Source organism: Eschrichtius robustus, chromosome 14 (genome assembly GCF_028021215.1).
Source record: "Eschrichtius robustus isolate mEscRob2 chromosome 14, mEscRob2.pri, whole genome shotgun sequence".
Taxonomy (NCBI): Eukaryota; Metazoa; Chordata; class Mammalia; order Artiodactyla; family Eschrichtiidae; genus Eschrichtius; species Eschrichtius robustus.
In genome coordinates this window covers 15,660,195-15,675,235 of record NC_090837.1, presented here as the reverse complement: position 1 = coordinate 15,675,235, position 15,041 = coordinate 15,660,195, and the positions used below count along the sequence as shown (strand labels likewise).

The window sequence follows — 15,041 nt, the reverse complement described above, 5'->3', positions numbered from 1 at the left end:
CTTGTTTTTATGTTATTGTACTTAGTAGGTTTTCTTTAATTTCATTTTGTAATGGTTGGTTTCATGAAGACCTAAATGTTTTCAGTGGGTATATTCGATTAAAGCATGGTGAGTGAGCTTTGTACTTTTCTGAATTTTGCGATTTTTGTTTTGCTGTAAATTTGTACTGCTTGAATGACCACAAGAAACAATAAAGCCTTTTCTTTCAAAACCTTTTGTGATAAGTATTTGTCAGCTGAGCTCTGATAGTTTGGGCAAAGCTGGCAGACCCAGGTGACAGGAAGCTCAAGGGTGCTGCAGTTTGGAGCTGCTGGTTCAGGTACAAGTTCATGAGGTTCAGAAACAGAGGAGCAAGTGTGTAAGGGATGACGGAAATGCTCTCATGAAATTTGAAGCACCCGAGTCATAAATTCCTGACTGCCCAGAGCTGAGTCCCCATTCTGGGCAACTTCCTGCTGAGGAAATGAAACTGGGAAGAACTAAGGTTGAAGCAACAGAGATGAGGGTGGAGTTCTCTGAGCCGCCCTGGGCACTCAGCATCGTGGCCAGGTGCCCCAGCCCCACCAGGGGGTGCAGTTATTTTTTTCATTATTATTAACTTTTATCGGAGTATAGTTGCTTTACAGTTTGTGTAGGGTGCAGTTTGATGTACTGCCTGCCTTCCACCCTCCCAGCCACATGGGGTTTCAGTCTTTGTCCTGTATCAGGGCTTCTTTCTCTCTCTCTTCATATTTCCGAGCAGACGCCCCCCACAGTTTGAGAGTCTTACCAAAATAAGGTGTCCCTAAAAAATGGGGAGGAGATCACATTGGGTGGGCCAAAAAGTACCTTCGGTTTTCAAGTAAAAATAAAAGACCCATTTTTCATTTTTACCAAGAACTTTATTGAACAACGTAATCACCCTTTTGTTCCACTACCTTCTGCCATTTTTCAGGCAACTTCATAATTCCATCTTTCCAAAACTTTTTATCTTTTTGAGCAAAGAACTGTTCCAGGTGCCTTTTACAGTCTTCCAGGGAACTGAAATTTTTTCCATTAAGACAATTTTGTAAAGACCGAAATAAATGGAAATCCGAAGGTGCAATATTTGGTGAATACGGCGGATGGATCAGAGCTTCCCAGCCAAGCTGTAACAGTTTTTGCCTGGTTATCAAAGAAACATGCGGTCTTGTGTTACCCTCATGGAAGATTATGCGTTTTCTGTTGACTAATTCTGGACGCTTTTCATCGAGCGCGGCTTTCAGTTGGTCTAATTGGGAGCAGTACTTGTTGGAATTAATTGTTTGGTTTTCGAGAAGGAGCTCATAATAGAGGACTCCCAATCCCACCATTTACTCAACATCACCTTCCTTGGATGAAGACTGGCCTTTGGTGTGGTTGGTGGTGGTTCATTTCACTTGCCCCACGATCTCTTCCATTCCACATTATACAGTATCCACTTTTCATCGCCCGTCACAATTTGTTTTTAAAACGGAACGTTTTCAGTACGTTTCAGTAGAGAATCACATGCGGAAATATGGTCAAGAAGGTTTTTTTCACATAACTTATGTGGAGTCCAAACATCAAAGTGATTCACATAACCAAGCTGGTGCAAATGATTTTCAGCACTTGATTTGGATATTTTGAGTGTGTCAGCTATCTCCTACATGGTATAACGTTGATTGTTCTCAATTATTGTTTCGATTTGATCGCTATCAACTTCAACTGGTCTACCCGACCGTGGAACATCGTCCAGCGAGAAATCTCCAGCACAAAACTTAGCAAACCACTTTTGACATGTTCGATCAGTCACAGCACCTTCTCCATACACTGTACCAATCTTTTCTTGTGTTTCAGTTGCGGTTTTACCTTTCTTGAAATAATAAAGCATAATATGCGGAAAATGTTGTTTTTTTCTTCCATCTTCAATATTAAAATGGCTACACAAAAATTCACCAATTTTGATGTCTTTTTTTAAATACACGCTGATATGACCGCTGTCACATACAATCTAACAAAATTGTTTGGAATGAAGTTAAAGCCAACTAAGTGCTGCTAGAGCCATCGTACGGAAAAAACCGAATGAAACTTTTGGCCCACCCAGTAGTATCTCTCCTGGGGCAGTCCTGATTAAACCATGCAAGCAACAGTAAACAGCAAACTGGCACAATTTGGGGCCAAGACATTTCTTATGGAACCCCTACCAGGCTTACTTGTTTGATTTATGGCAAAGTGTGTGAACTTTACTTTTCTAACAATGGGCCAGCATAGATCTGTCCTCTGCAGTTGGGGATCTGAGAGGAGCACTTTTGTGGAGTCTGCTACATAGGAAGTGCTCAGTTAATACCTGCCATTATGGTTATAAGTAATTACCATCGCTATCTTACTCATGGCAAAGAGTGTTTATTAATGATCTCTCCAGTCTGGGAGACACTCCCTCCCATCCCCTGCTCCCACACCGCCTCTGATAATAGAATGCAATGCTTCCCTTAAGGTCATGGCTAAAAACTCAGGCCAGTGTGGACTTTGCTCCAGATTCTCTTCGAATGAAGAATTCTTAACAAAAGAATACGCATGTCAGGGATAAGTCTGATTTTTCATAATTTGGTGTAATTTTCTCATACGATGCAATAGAGAACGTTAGCTCCTGGGCTCCTGTCCTGCACTCCCATAAATCCCAGCCACATGCAAATTGCTTTTCTTAAATAACTCTCCCCACCACCCCATCTACCCAACCCTCCAGAAGTAGAGTTAACAGCAACCACCAGTGAAACAGCTGCCCTGGTGACCATTGTGAAAATGGGAACAGGAAACGATTTAAGACCCAATGAAGATTTTTAAAGTCAGAATTGCCCTTTATTTTATTTTTTTTTTAAGATTTTTTTTTGATGTGGACCATTTTTAAAGTCTTTATTGAATTTGTTACAATACTGCTTCTGTTTTTTGTGTTTTGGTTTTTTGGCCCCGAGGCATGAGGGATCTTAGCTCCGCGACCAGGGATCGAACCCACATCCCCTACACTGGAAGGCAAGGTCTTAACCACTGGACCGCCAGGTAAGTCCCTGCCCTTTATTTATGCTCAGCATTTGATACCTTTCAAATCCCCTTTTGTGTCTCTTCTTTCAGATTATCCTCAGAAGCAGTTCTGTGAGTGAGAAAGAAAAGTTTGCCCTCTCTACAGATTGGGACATTGAGGCATGCCCAGTTACACACGTGTTCAAAGATGCACAGCTAGAGACAGCTCGCAATTTTTCTATCGACTTAAAAATGCCTTAAGAAATAAAGTCTATTAATCAAAAAGTAAAATCATTATAGTCATGCCATTAAAAAAGAGAGAGAGAGACAAATTATGTTTGTGTGTATGTGTGTGTTAACCTAGAAAAACATCTGAAAAGATCTGCACCAAAGTAGTTATAGTTGTAGTCTTTGAGGTTTAGGATCAGGGATGGACTTTATGCTTCTGGATTTTTCTGACCATTTCTGTTTGCAATATACATGTACTGCTGCAAAGATCACAGGAGACTATAAAACAATTTTGTCAGCAACGAAAAAAGAGGAAAAGGAAACAAAAAGTGTGTTTTTACTCATGATTACTCTTGGGTGAAGTACTAACCTGGGTTAAAAAGTACCTTTCCAGAGTACAGTCTGAAGAAAGACCAGATGTTCTAGGTTGCCTGTTAAAGGCAGGGAGTAATTCTGGGATACTGGAGGAAAGAGCTGGGAGAACGAACAGGGTTCAGAATCAAAGGAATGTTGGATTTGCTGAGAGACAAAGACTCAGGGCAAAGCCCCTCCCTTCCAAGGAAACGAAACCAACAGCAGCCCAGACTCAGGGCACAGCTCCTCCCTTCCAGTGAAATGAAACTAACAGCCTCCTGGACCCAGGCAGCAGAAGAGATAGAAGCTAAAAGGTTTTCCCCGCCAGCTCTGCCCCTTCTGGCTCTCCCGTCCCAGCGTCATGATGGAGCTCAGTGATACCCCGGCCAGGTTTCTAGACAAGTTCATCGAAGACCACCTCCTGCCAGACGAGGATTTCCGCACACAGGTCAATGAAGCCATCCACATCATCTGCAGTTTCCTGAAGGAGAGGTGTTTCCGATGGGCCTCCCACCCTATTCGGGTGTCCAAAGTTGTGAAGGTGAGTCCAGAACTGCCTGGCTGGGGAGAAGGAGGCCGGAAGAGCAAGCGTTTCCACAGAGACAGACAGAGAGCAAAAGGTTGAGGTCTCTGGGGCTGGTGGTTTCTGATTTATCCATGCCAAAACTATAACCACAGCTTGTGAAAATAGCTTTTGGGGTGAGGGCCTCCATCTATAAGCTTTTAACAAATGCCCAGGTGAAGTTTATAAACCACCTATGTCACGTCCGCCACAGAGATAGACAAACTGAAGCCCAGCAGTATCAACAATCCGCTAATCATTGACCAGGCTGGGAACTCACCATTCCTGCAGACTCATGAGCTGGTTAAGAGTATAAGTTTTGAAAGCAGATAGCACCTGCTGCTGTGAAATCTTGGGCAAGTCACTTAACCTCTCTGTGCCTCAATTTCATCATCCATAATTCCCAGTACTTTGCAGGGCTTGCAGATCAAGTAAAATAAGCCATGGGCCAGTTTACAGTATTAATCATATAAGGTCGTAAAGAACAGGGAGTAAAGAACACAGACTGAATTGCATCTCTGCCACCTACCAGCTGTGTGATTGGGCTGATACATAATCTCTCTCAGCATCTGTTTCCCCATCTGGAAAATGGGAACAGATAATAATAGTAGCTAAATCACAGAGTTCTCGTGAGCATTCTAGGAGTTAAGACTGGTAATGCCTTCAGAACAGTGGCTAGTACTCAAAATGTTAGTGATTGTTCTCAGCATTTTATTTAGGGAGGCTCTTCTCAATGATAAATGTCAGTTCTCATTCTCATCACCTTTTTTAGGGTGGCTCCTCAGGCAAAGGCACGACCCTCAGGGGCCGATCAGATGCTGACCTCGTCATCTTCCTCACCAATCTTAAAAGTTTTCAGGAACAACTTGAGCGCCGAGGAGAATTCATCGAGGAAATTAGGAGACAGCTGGAAGCCTGTCAAAGGGAGGAAACATTTGAAGTGAAGTTTGAAGTCCAGAAACAGCAATGGAAGAATCCCCGTGCTCTCAGCTTCGTGCTTAGATCCCCTCAGCTCCACGAGCGGGTGGAGTTTGATGTCCTGCCCGCTTTTGATGCCCTGGGTGAGCACTCTCAGCCACGAGGTGTTTCAGCCTTTGTCCTATGTCAGGGCTTCTTCTGCTCTCTTTGCATGTTTCTGAGCAGAAATCTCTCTCACTTTGAGAGTCTTATTAAACAGGGCATCCCTTCAAGTGGGGAGGAGATCCTAGCATCTCTTCTGGGGCAAGAATGTTTAGGGTCATACTCAGCCACTGCAGTGACATTAACAACAAATTGGTACAATTTGGGAGCAGTATATTTTTATAGAACACCTGCCAAGCTTACTAGTTTTACTCTTGGCAAAGTGTGTGAATCTTCTCTTTCTAAAAACGAGGCAGCGTATATCTGGTGTAAACACAGTATGTTAATTTCATCTTTTATCCAAAGCATAAGGAAATATCATCAAATTTGTCTGAGGGTTGGAATCGGTAGACAATGTGCAGGAACACTGGGACAGGAAGCAGTACATCTCTGAGGCTCAGTTTCCACTGAGTACCTTCCATGTGCAAGGCACTGTTCTATGGCCATAAATGAGACAGACAGGGAACCTCTCTCCTGGAGCCTGACAATAATAATTTAAATACCATAAATGAAAGGATAACTTGTTGTGACAAAAACTAAATATGGTGATTCAAAAGAGAATGATGGGGCTTAGAGGGCGTTTTTAGACAGGGCAACAAGGAAGGTGACCTCTGACCCAAGGCCCGAGGGATGAGAGGTAGCCAAACCTGGGAAGATCTGGGGCCTCCAGGAAGAGGAAACAGCAAGTGCAAAGGCCCTGAGACAGGAATGAGCTTGGCATATTTGAAGAAGTGAAATAACCAGGGGAGTAAGTAGCAAAGGGATCAAGGCAAGAGGTGAGATGGCAGAGGTGGCAGGAGACAGGTCACACCGAACCTCCTGGGCCACTGCGAGGACTTTGGATTTTATTCAGATGTCCTGGGAAGCAAGAAGTGGAAGGATCAGGTTTTAAAAGGCCTCTGTGGGCGCTGGGTAGAGAATGGGCTGTGGAGGATGCAGGAAGGAGGCTGCTGCCATCTCTGCTGTGTCCAGGTGAGAGATGATGCTGGCTTGGACGGGGTGGCGGCAGTGGAGCTGGGAGCAGCGAGGACTGGGGATGGCCCTCAGGCCTCCTGGCTCTGGGCCTGCTGACCTTTCCACTGCCCCCCATGGTCAGTGAGCTTGTCTCCTCAGAGGGACTGAAAGAAACTCAGAGAAGAGCTGACATCTTCACATTATGGATTAATTCCCAACAGGTCAGTTGACCAGAGGCTACAGACCTGACCCTAAAGTCTACGTCCAGCTTATCCGAGAGTGCGAGTTCCTGGGGAGAGAGGGCGAGTTCTCCCCCTGCTTCACGGAGCTGCAGCGAGCCTTCCTGAAGGAGCGTCCAACCAAGCTGAAGAGCCTCATCCGCCTTGTGAAGCACTGGTACCAAATGGTATGGCATGTCCCATCTAGACAGAGAGCGGAGGAGGAGGAGGGAGAGAAGGAAGAGAGTGAGGACATGAGGAGGAGGGAGGGGTGGAATAGAGCGGAAAGTTTTGTGGACTTATTACTATTTTATTTTTTGTTTTTGTTAGTCATCACTCTGGGTGTCTTGTTTCTTTGTGTGCCTGGATACTTATGTGATGGTCATTGTACATGAAAATTATCTGTGAAAGAGTTGGAGACTTTGGATTAAATATCTTCCTCCAGAAAAAAACAAAAAAAATTCTTTGCTTCTTTAGGCTCTTAGGAACACTACAAGTCCTTCCTCTCAGTTAATTTTCCTAGTATCCTTCTGAGGAAGGTGCAATTATTACCATTCACTTGGCAAATGAGAAAAAATAAGGCTCCAAGAGTCTACATTGTCTGCTCAAATCAGATAATGGTGGAACCAGGATTCAAACCCACATCAGTCAGAATCCAGAGCTCATACCTTTAACCAGGGGTCAATAAACTTTCCGTAAAGGGCAAGTCAGCAAATATTTTAGACTTTATAAGTCACACGGTCTCTGTCACAAATACTCAACAATGCCTTTGTAGCATGAATGCCACCATAAACTACACATAAATGAATAGGTGCGGATTTGCTCTCAGAAAACTTTATACACAAAAACAAGTGGCAGGCTGAATTTGGTCCATGAGAAATGTGCTTTACACGAAAGCTAGAGAAACCCACTTTTCTGATTGTTTTTCCTCTACTCAGTGTAAGGAGAAGCTTGGGAAGCCACTGCCCCCACAGTATGCCCTGGAGCTCCTGACAGTCTATGCTTGGGAGCAAGGAAGCATGGAAACAAGATTCAGCACAGCTCAGGGATTTCAGACTGTCTTGGAATTAGTCCTGAAGCATCAGAAGCTTTGCATCTACTGGAAAAAGTATTACAACTTTGAAAACCCTATTATTGGACAATACCTGTCAAGGCAACTTGTAAAACCCAGGTACTCTATCCCCACATGGCTTAGCTCCCCACATAAATGAACCCATGATTACAGCTGTGACACCTTGGAAATGTAAGAAGTGGGAGAGTTCCACATTTATCGATCATCTTCTGGTGCTAATGATTCTGCTGGGCACTTTACTACTGCCATCTAATTTTTTTTAAGCATTTAAAAAAAAATATTTATTTATATATTTATTTTTGGCTGCTTTGGGTCTTTGTTGCTGTGTGCAGGCTTTCTCTAGCTGCATCGAGCAAGGGCTACTCTTTGTTGAAGTGCACAGGCTTCTCATTGCTCCTTCTCAAGGTGGCTCCTCTTGTTGCAGAGAACAGGCTCTAGAGCGCAGGCTCAGTAGTTGTGGCACACGGGCTTAGTTGCTCTGCAGCATGTGGGATCTTCCCGGACCAGGGATCGAACCCATGTCCCCTGAATTGGCAGGTGGATTCTTAACCACTGCGCCACCAGGGAAGCCCTTCCGTCTAATTTTAAAAACAATGTGCAAGCAACCCTGTGAGGCAGGCACTATGCTACCTGCTTTACAGATGACTAAACCAAGATTCTGAAAGGTAAAGAGCTTGTCCAAACCTTAACAAAAAATGAGTGAAACAGCTGAAATTTCAACTAAAATAACAACAGCTGCAACAATAATAATTGCTCCCAGGAACTAAGAGCTTGCTATAAGACTAACACACTCTAATAGCATAGTAAAAATTATGATTATTGCAACTGCCATGTATTGACCCCTTATTATGTCCCAATTACTGTGCTGAGCATTTCACATGCTTGTCTAGATCCTCATACAACATCCTTGGAGGTAGGGATGTTCAATTCTCCCCATTTCACAGATGAGGATACTGAGGATTAGAGAGGTCAAAAGACCTGCCCAAGGTCACACCCCTAATAAAGGGCAGAGGTAAGATTCAAACCGAAGTCTATCAAAGCCCAAATGCAAGGCTCCTCCTTCTCCTCACTGTTCTCCATAGGGCAGGGCACCCAGGACACACCCCAGGGAGCAGTGCCCTGCTGGTCCCCTCCTGCTGCCCTGAGTCCCAGCCTGTGCCAGGCTGGTACTTTTCTCTTCCAGGAGCATCTAGACCCCCCAGACATAGCCCAGCTTCTCACCTATTCTCTCTCTAAATATTGCTCTTCAGGCCTGTGATTCTGGACCCGGCTGACCCTACAGGAAACGTTGGTGGTGGAAACCCATATAGCTGGCAGCGGCTGGCACAAGAGGCTAGAGCCTGGCTGAGTTACCCATGCTTTAAGAAATCGGACGGGTCTGCAGTAGGCTCCTGGGATGTGTCGGTGAGACCTTCTGCTTCTTCCCTGCCGTCCTTCCCCCACCCCCTCCACACAGCATGGGGCAGGTAGATAGAGACCATTCTTTCCTAAGAAATTGCCTCTTGCTAGAGGTCACTCACATTCATATAGTGTCAGGCTGTGCTCTCTATTTTACAAGGCATTTTGGCCCCATACAGAGAGTTCCTGGACTTCTCACATCCCTCATCCAGAGTTCATTCTTTAATTAATGCCTCCTTGTCCGGAAGTAACTTTTTTAACAGCTCCAGTTGACTCATTCCACTAAGAAGAAAAATAAACAATAACAACCACCACTTAATAAATACCTGCTTTGGGCTAAGGTTCTGTTCTAAACCCCTTAAATTTCATTATTTCATTAAATCCTCACAACACCCCATGAGATATGTTTTCTACGCCCATCTTACAGATGAGGAAAGGAAGCTCGGAGAGGTGAAGTCACCTGCTCAAGGCCACTCAGCCAGGGAGTGGTGGAGCTGGGGTTCTAACTCGGTAGACTCCAACGCCAGTGTTTACTCCACTGAGCTAAACATCCTGCCTTGTATCCCCTCCCCCCTCAATATCATGTGACAAATGAGCGACTCAGAGCAGCTGAGGACGTGGGCATGTTACCCAGCTAAGTATGAGGCTGAGGGCCTGACCTTTCCACTCCAAGAGTAGAGATCTTTCTCATGCCGGGGTGGGGAGGGTTGATGATGCCATAGATGTGTTTCCTAGGAAAAAAACTCTGGGATGAAGTTTACGTGCAGGATGTTTCAGGGGAGGACCATTGGATCCAACACCTGTGTAAAGGAGGGGAATTAAGCGGGTACCAGCACAGGGAGAGGTGCAGCTGGGGAGCCCTGGAGCTTCAACGGCCTTCAGAGTTGTCCTGCAGAAGACTGAGGTGGCAGGTCTTTATACCCTAACATGGATCAGCCACTGAATGGACAACTCAGGAGGGGGCGTGGCCTTCCTCAAAGGGGATCCAGGTGGCACATCACAGTGTCCACCTGTCCACCATAAATGTTCACTGAGACCCAGTGCCAAGGTGGGAGGCCCAGCTCTCCAGTGTGATCATGTGCTTTACCCTCCAATGTGATCATGTGCTTCACCCTTTCAGCCCCAAGACCTGACGTGCGAGGCCTATGGTTTTAGACAGCACTGTGGAACCTCTCCGAGACTCAGACTCCAGGGAGGGGCCCCTCCCCAGGTGGAAGAGGATTGGACATGTGCCATCCTCTGAATGCCAGAATCTCTTACAGGCAAGGTCTCCGGAGCCATCCAGGTCAGCCCCCCTCATTTCTAGGGGCGGGGTGGGGGGCCTCGATCCCGAGAGGGCCATGAGTTGGTGTCAGACCTGGGACCAGAATCCAGGTCTCCTGACCCCCATCCTTCCCGCCATTCTATGCTCTCTCTTCTTTCACAGATAGCATTTTCCGACAGCTCCCTCCCCACCAGAGCCTGTTCTCCGACAATATCCTCTGAGAGACAGCAGGAGAGACTCAGACAAAAGAGAGGAATCCCAGTCTTCACGCTCTTCTCTGTACCTGGTGGGAGGGTTGTGGTCCAATTTATTGTCAATAACAACAAAAATAGTAGCAAATACCATTTGTTGGGTGTTAATTAACCACAAGGCACAGAGCCAAGAAGTATATCTGCATATTATATGTGTGTGCGTATGTATGTGTGCGTATTCGTTGATTCAACTTAAAATATTAATTGAGCACCTACTATGTGCCAAGCATCGTTCTGGGCACTGGAACATAGCAATGAGCAAAGCAGACAAAAATCCCTGCCTCATGGAGCTGACATTTTGTGGAATATTCTGCCGTTGGATAGACTAGGATCCTTCCAAATTTCAATTACAGGTAATCCTGAGACAAACATCTTTGGTTCATCCTTTGTCCACATCTCTGATTATTTATCCAGGAAAAGTTTTAGAACTGCCCTGTGTAATACAGTAGTCACTACTGAGCACTTGAAATGTAGCTGGACCCAATCGAGATGTGCTTATCTTTATACTTTTTTGAATTTTCAGATTTTATTAATTTTTGGCCATAAGTTTGTACTGTTTGTATGACCACAAGAAACAATAAAGCAATGTTTCTTGCACAAAAAATTTTAATAAATATTTCTCTCAGCTGAGCTCTGATAGTTTTTGCAAAGCCAGCCGGCCCAGGTTATAGAAAAGTCTGGGGTACTGGTATTGGGAGCTGTTGGTTCAAGTCCAAATTCATGAGATTTGGAAACAGAGGAGCAACTGTGTAAGGGATGACGGAAATGCTGGAATGAAAATTGGAGCACCCGAGTCATAAATTTTTGATTCCCTGCAGAGAAAGCCCCATTCTGGGCAATTCCTTCCGGGGAAACAAAAACCGGCAGATCTAATGTTTAGCCAAAGGAGATAAGGGTGGAGACCCTCCCTGCACCCCCATTTGAGGAACCACCTTGCTGTAGCCCATAGCAGCTGCACCATTTACATCCCCTTCAGCAATAAATGGGGGTTTCAGTCTCTCCACATCTTGGCCAACACTTTGTAATTATTCATCATTTTGATTATTGCCATACTAGTTGGTGTAAAAGAGTTAAGTACTCTCAAAATAATCGGGCCTGCTAAGCAAGGTCACGACCCTACTTGGGAAAGACTGGGACCCTGACACATAGACTGCGGACATAAGAGTGGAAGCCCCTGAAAATCTTGAATCCCCAGACTCCTCTGAACCTGGGGCTCAGAAATGTCCCATCTACCCCTTCTGTTAAAAGCTAGCACCTCCCCCCTTGCAAGGAGACTCTGCAGAGGTCTCTCTTCCATAAGACCCCGCAGGACCGGCACCCACTTCCCCTCCTGCCCACTAGGACTATGAGTAGGGTTGAGTCCCAAAATAGCCCAGCCAGGGGCGTGCTGGGCCTGCTGAGGGAGGGATGGACCTATATCCCAAACAGCCAGAAGACCCGGGCAGCGTGTAGCAGCAAAAGTCAGGTGGGTGTGTGTGGAAGTGACCCCGAGGGCACTTGATCAAGGGGCTCCAGTGTCAGGTCAGATGCGGAAGAGTTTATTGGCTTGGAAGTCCCCTCCTGGAATTCAGGACTTCACACCCTGGCAAGGACCCCAGGAGACGGTGCGGAGTTGCTGTTAGCCAGGCTCTCAGAATGGAAAAAGTGAGAGCTTCTGCCGGGTGAGAACAAAATGCTGATATTCCCATGGGAGATGGTGGAAGATGGGATTCAAAGGTCAGGGAAGTGGATGTGCTTGGGTGGATGTGCTATATAAGTCCAGAAAATTATCTCCCATGGAAAAGCAGAGAATACAGCGTTACCGAGGCCATAAAGAATACGCCAGTGAGAGGACTCAGCATCACTAAGAAGCTCGGGTGGCCTCCTCCATAGAAGATGCTGTCACAGGCCTCCTAACAGCACTGGGGATGGTAGAACCCCGAAATCATAGCGGCCATGAGACAACACTTACCCGTGACGTGGACACACTTCTCTTCGTGAGTGGTAGGGTGGAGGGGCAGTAAGGATGGCCTGACCCACAGAGAATTAAGGAGCTAGTCATAAAATATGGTGTCCCTGGGGGCAAACTAAATGGGCCACAAACGAGGGGCGCTCAGTCTGCCCCATCAAACCACTTCAAGGATGGACCATTAGAACACTGAGGGATTCCCCCAATAAAAAGTCACCATCCCTTTCCCAGTGGCTTCCCAGGAGATCCATCTCTGACACATGACATCTAAATGTAACATGATCCTAGATTTGGAGGAGGGGGGGGGTTTGCTATAAAGAACAACATTGGAATAACTGGTAAAAATTGAATATAAGAATATATCCATTATATATGCTATAAGAGATGATAGCATTGTATCAAAGGTACAATTCTGAATGGCGTTGTCATTCTGTGTTTATGTAACAAGATACCCATATTCTTAGGGGATACATATGGAAGTATTTAAGAGTAAAGGGGACTGGGTGATTCTGATGTGTCCATGAAGGTTCATCACTTGTAACAAGTGTCCCACTCTCCCACTCTGCTGGGGGATGTTGATAGTGGGCAAGGCTGTGTGGGTGGGGGAGGGGGAGGAGGCGGGGGGGGGCGGTATATAGGAAATCTCTTGGCTTCTGCCCAATTATCTGCAACATGCACTCAAATGGCTCAGTAATAATGATACTGATACATAGAGAATGAGGAGCAAATGTGGTGAAATATTTCAGGATGAAGGATATGAGAGAGTTCTTTGTGTTTCAAAAGATTTCAAAATAAAATATTTTAAAAATAAAAATAAAGCACCGACTTTGGAAAGTGGGTAGTTAGAACCTAGTCAGACAACTTACAAGCTGTATGATCTTGGGCAAATTTTTTCAACTCTCTGAGCCTCTATGTTCTTATCTAGAAAAGAAGCCTTATGATCTCTGCCCGCCCAGCCTACCTCTAGGTGTTACAGTAGAAGTCAGATAAGGGCAGGGAAGGGCCCTTAATGCGCAGGTGTGATAATCAAGTTTCTCCAGAGAAAATGAACACATAAAGGGAAACCTCATTTTAAGTGGAGTCAGGAGACCAGAAGGCGGCGCTCTCACACACCTCAAGTACCACCGGAATTCAGTCATAGGAAAGACAGTCAATCAACAGACTCCAACAAGAAGAAGCATCAACAGGAAAACACTGTCAATGACAGGCCTGGACAGGAATGATGTACATTGCATCTCTTGGAGGAAACTGGCTACCCCGGCAGCTAAGCCAATCACTTGTCATCACCCTGAATTCTTGCTTTTCTCCAATGGACTCTCGTTCAAAACAACCCCTCCCAACTTCCTCCTTTTTCTCTATAAAATAATGTTCCTCTTCTTTGTTTGTTGGACTTGCCTATGACTTTTGCTATAGCCTGCTTGTCCCAAATTGAAATTCTCTGCTGTTCCCGAATAAAGCCATTTTGCTGGTAAAATAACTGGCTGTTTTACTTTTGAGGTTAACAGAACTAATAGGTTTTATAGATCTAGATTTAGAGAAAGATTTGTTTTAATGAATCGGCTTGTGCCATTGCAGGGGCCAACAAGTCCAAATTCTGCAGGGTAGGCTGGCCGGCTGGAAACCCAGGGAAGCATCTGCTGGTGGAATTCCCTCTTCCTTGGGGGAGATCAGGCTTTTTTCTTTTTTCTTTTAATTTATATTTTTGGCTACATTGGGTCCTTGTTGCTGCTTGCAGGCTTTCTCTAGTTGCGGCTTGCAGGCTTTCTCTAGTTGCGGCGAGCAGGGGCTACTCTTCGTTGTGGTGCATGGGGTTCTCACTGTGGTGGCTTCTCTTGTTGCGGAGCACAGGCTCTAGGCACGTGGGCTTAGTAGTTGCAGCATGCAGGCTCAGTAGTTGCAGCACGCAGGCTCAGTAGTTGTGGCGCATGGGCTTAGTTGCTCTGCAGCATGTGGGATCTTCCTGGACCAGGGCTCAAACCCGTGTCCCCTGCATTGGCAGGCAGATTCTTAACCACTGTGCCAACAGGGATGTCCCCAGGCTTTTTTCTATTCATGCCTTCAGCTGATTGGATGAGGCCCACCCACATTATAGAGAGTAATCTGCTTTCCTTGAAGTTTACTGATTTAAATGTTGATCTCATCTCAAAAATACCTTCAAAAAAACATCTAGAAGACTGTTTGACCAAATATCTGAGTACCATGGTCCTAGCCAAGTTGACACAAAATTAATCATCACAACAGAGAAGGGGGTCTGCTTCTGTCCCACCTTGGAGATGTTTACCTTCTGTGTTACAGAGGAAGCCAGTGGGAGCTGCCTGGGAGTTTCATTTTCATGGTCCTGAACACAAGAGTTGCATGTCTGTCTCCCCTCTGGCCTGTGTGCTCCTGGGCCTGTTTTCCTTCCTTGCTGGGTGGGGTAAGTGCCCGATGAAACCTGGCAGGTGTCCATGTGTGTGCTGAGGAACTGGACACACAGACACAGACCTCTTGGGACCTGTGTTTGCTCAGTGGCAGAACTAAAACCCGAGTGGCTGAGCCCTTGCCTTGCTGTGTGTCCCTGAACAAGTCAGTGCCCTCTCTGGGTCTCTTTCTCCTCGCTGTTCTCATTAACTCTGAGTTCCCAGGCCATTGGGAACAGGGAGAAGGGGAAAGAGCCTCAAAAGATAACCTCTGGGGAAA

The 15,041-nt window shown here is 45.6% G+C and overlaps 1 protein-coding gene across 1 annotated transcript; it reads left to right on the top strand.

The window, feature by feature from the left end:
* The first annotated feature begins 3,807 nt into the window (after window positions 1-3,807).
* On the top strand, window positions 3,808-11,003 carry LOC137776923 (2'-5'-oligoadenylate synthase 1-like). The gene is made up of 7 exons (XM_068563668.1): window positions 3,808-4,117; window positions 4,911-5,199; window positions 6,433-6,617; window positions 7,368-7,600; window positions 8,752-8,905; window positions 10,020-10,184; window positions 10,326-11,003. The coding sequence occupies exons 1-6, from the start codon at window positions 3,938-3,940 to the stop codon at window positions 10,140-10,142; spliced, it is 1,164 nt and encodes a 387-aa protein (XP_068419769.1). The 5' UTR covers window positions 3,808-3,937; the 3' UTR covers window positions 10,143-10,184; window positions 10,326-11,003.
* The last annotated feature ends 4,038 nt before the right edge of the window (window positions 11,004-15,041 follow it).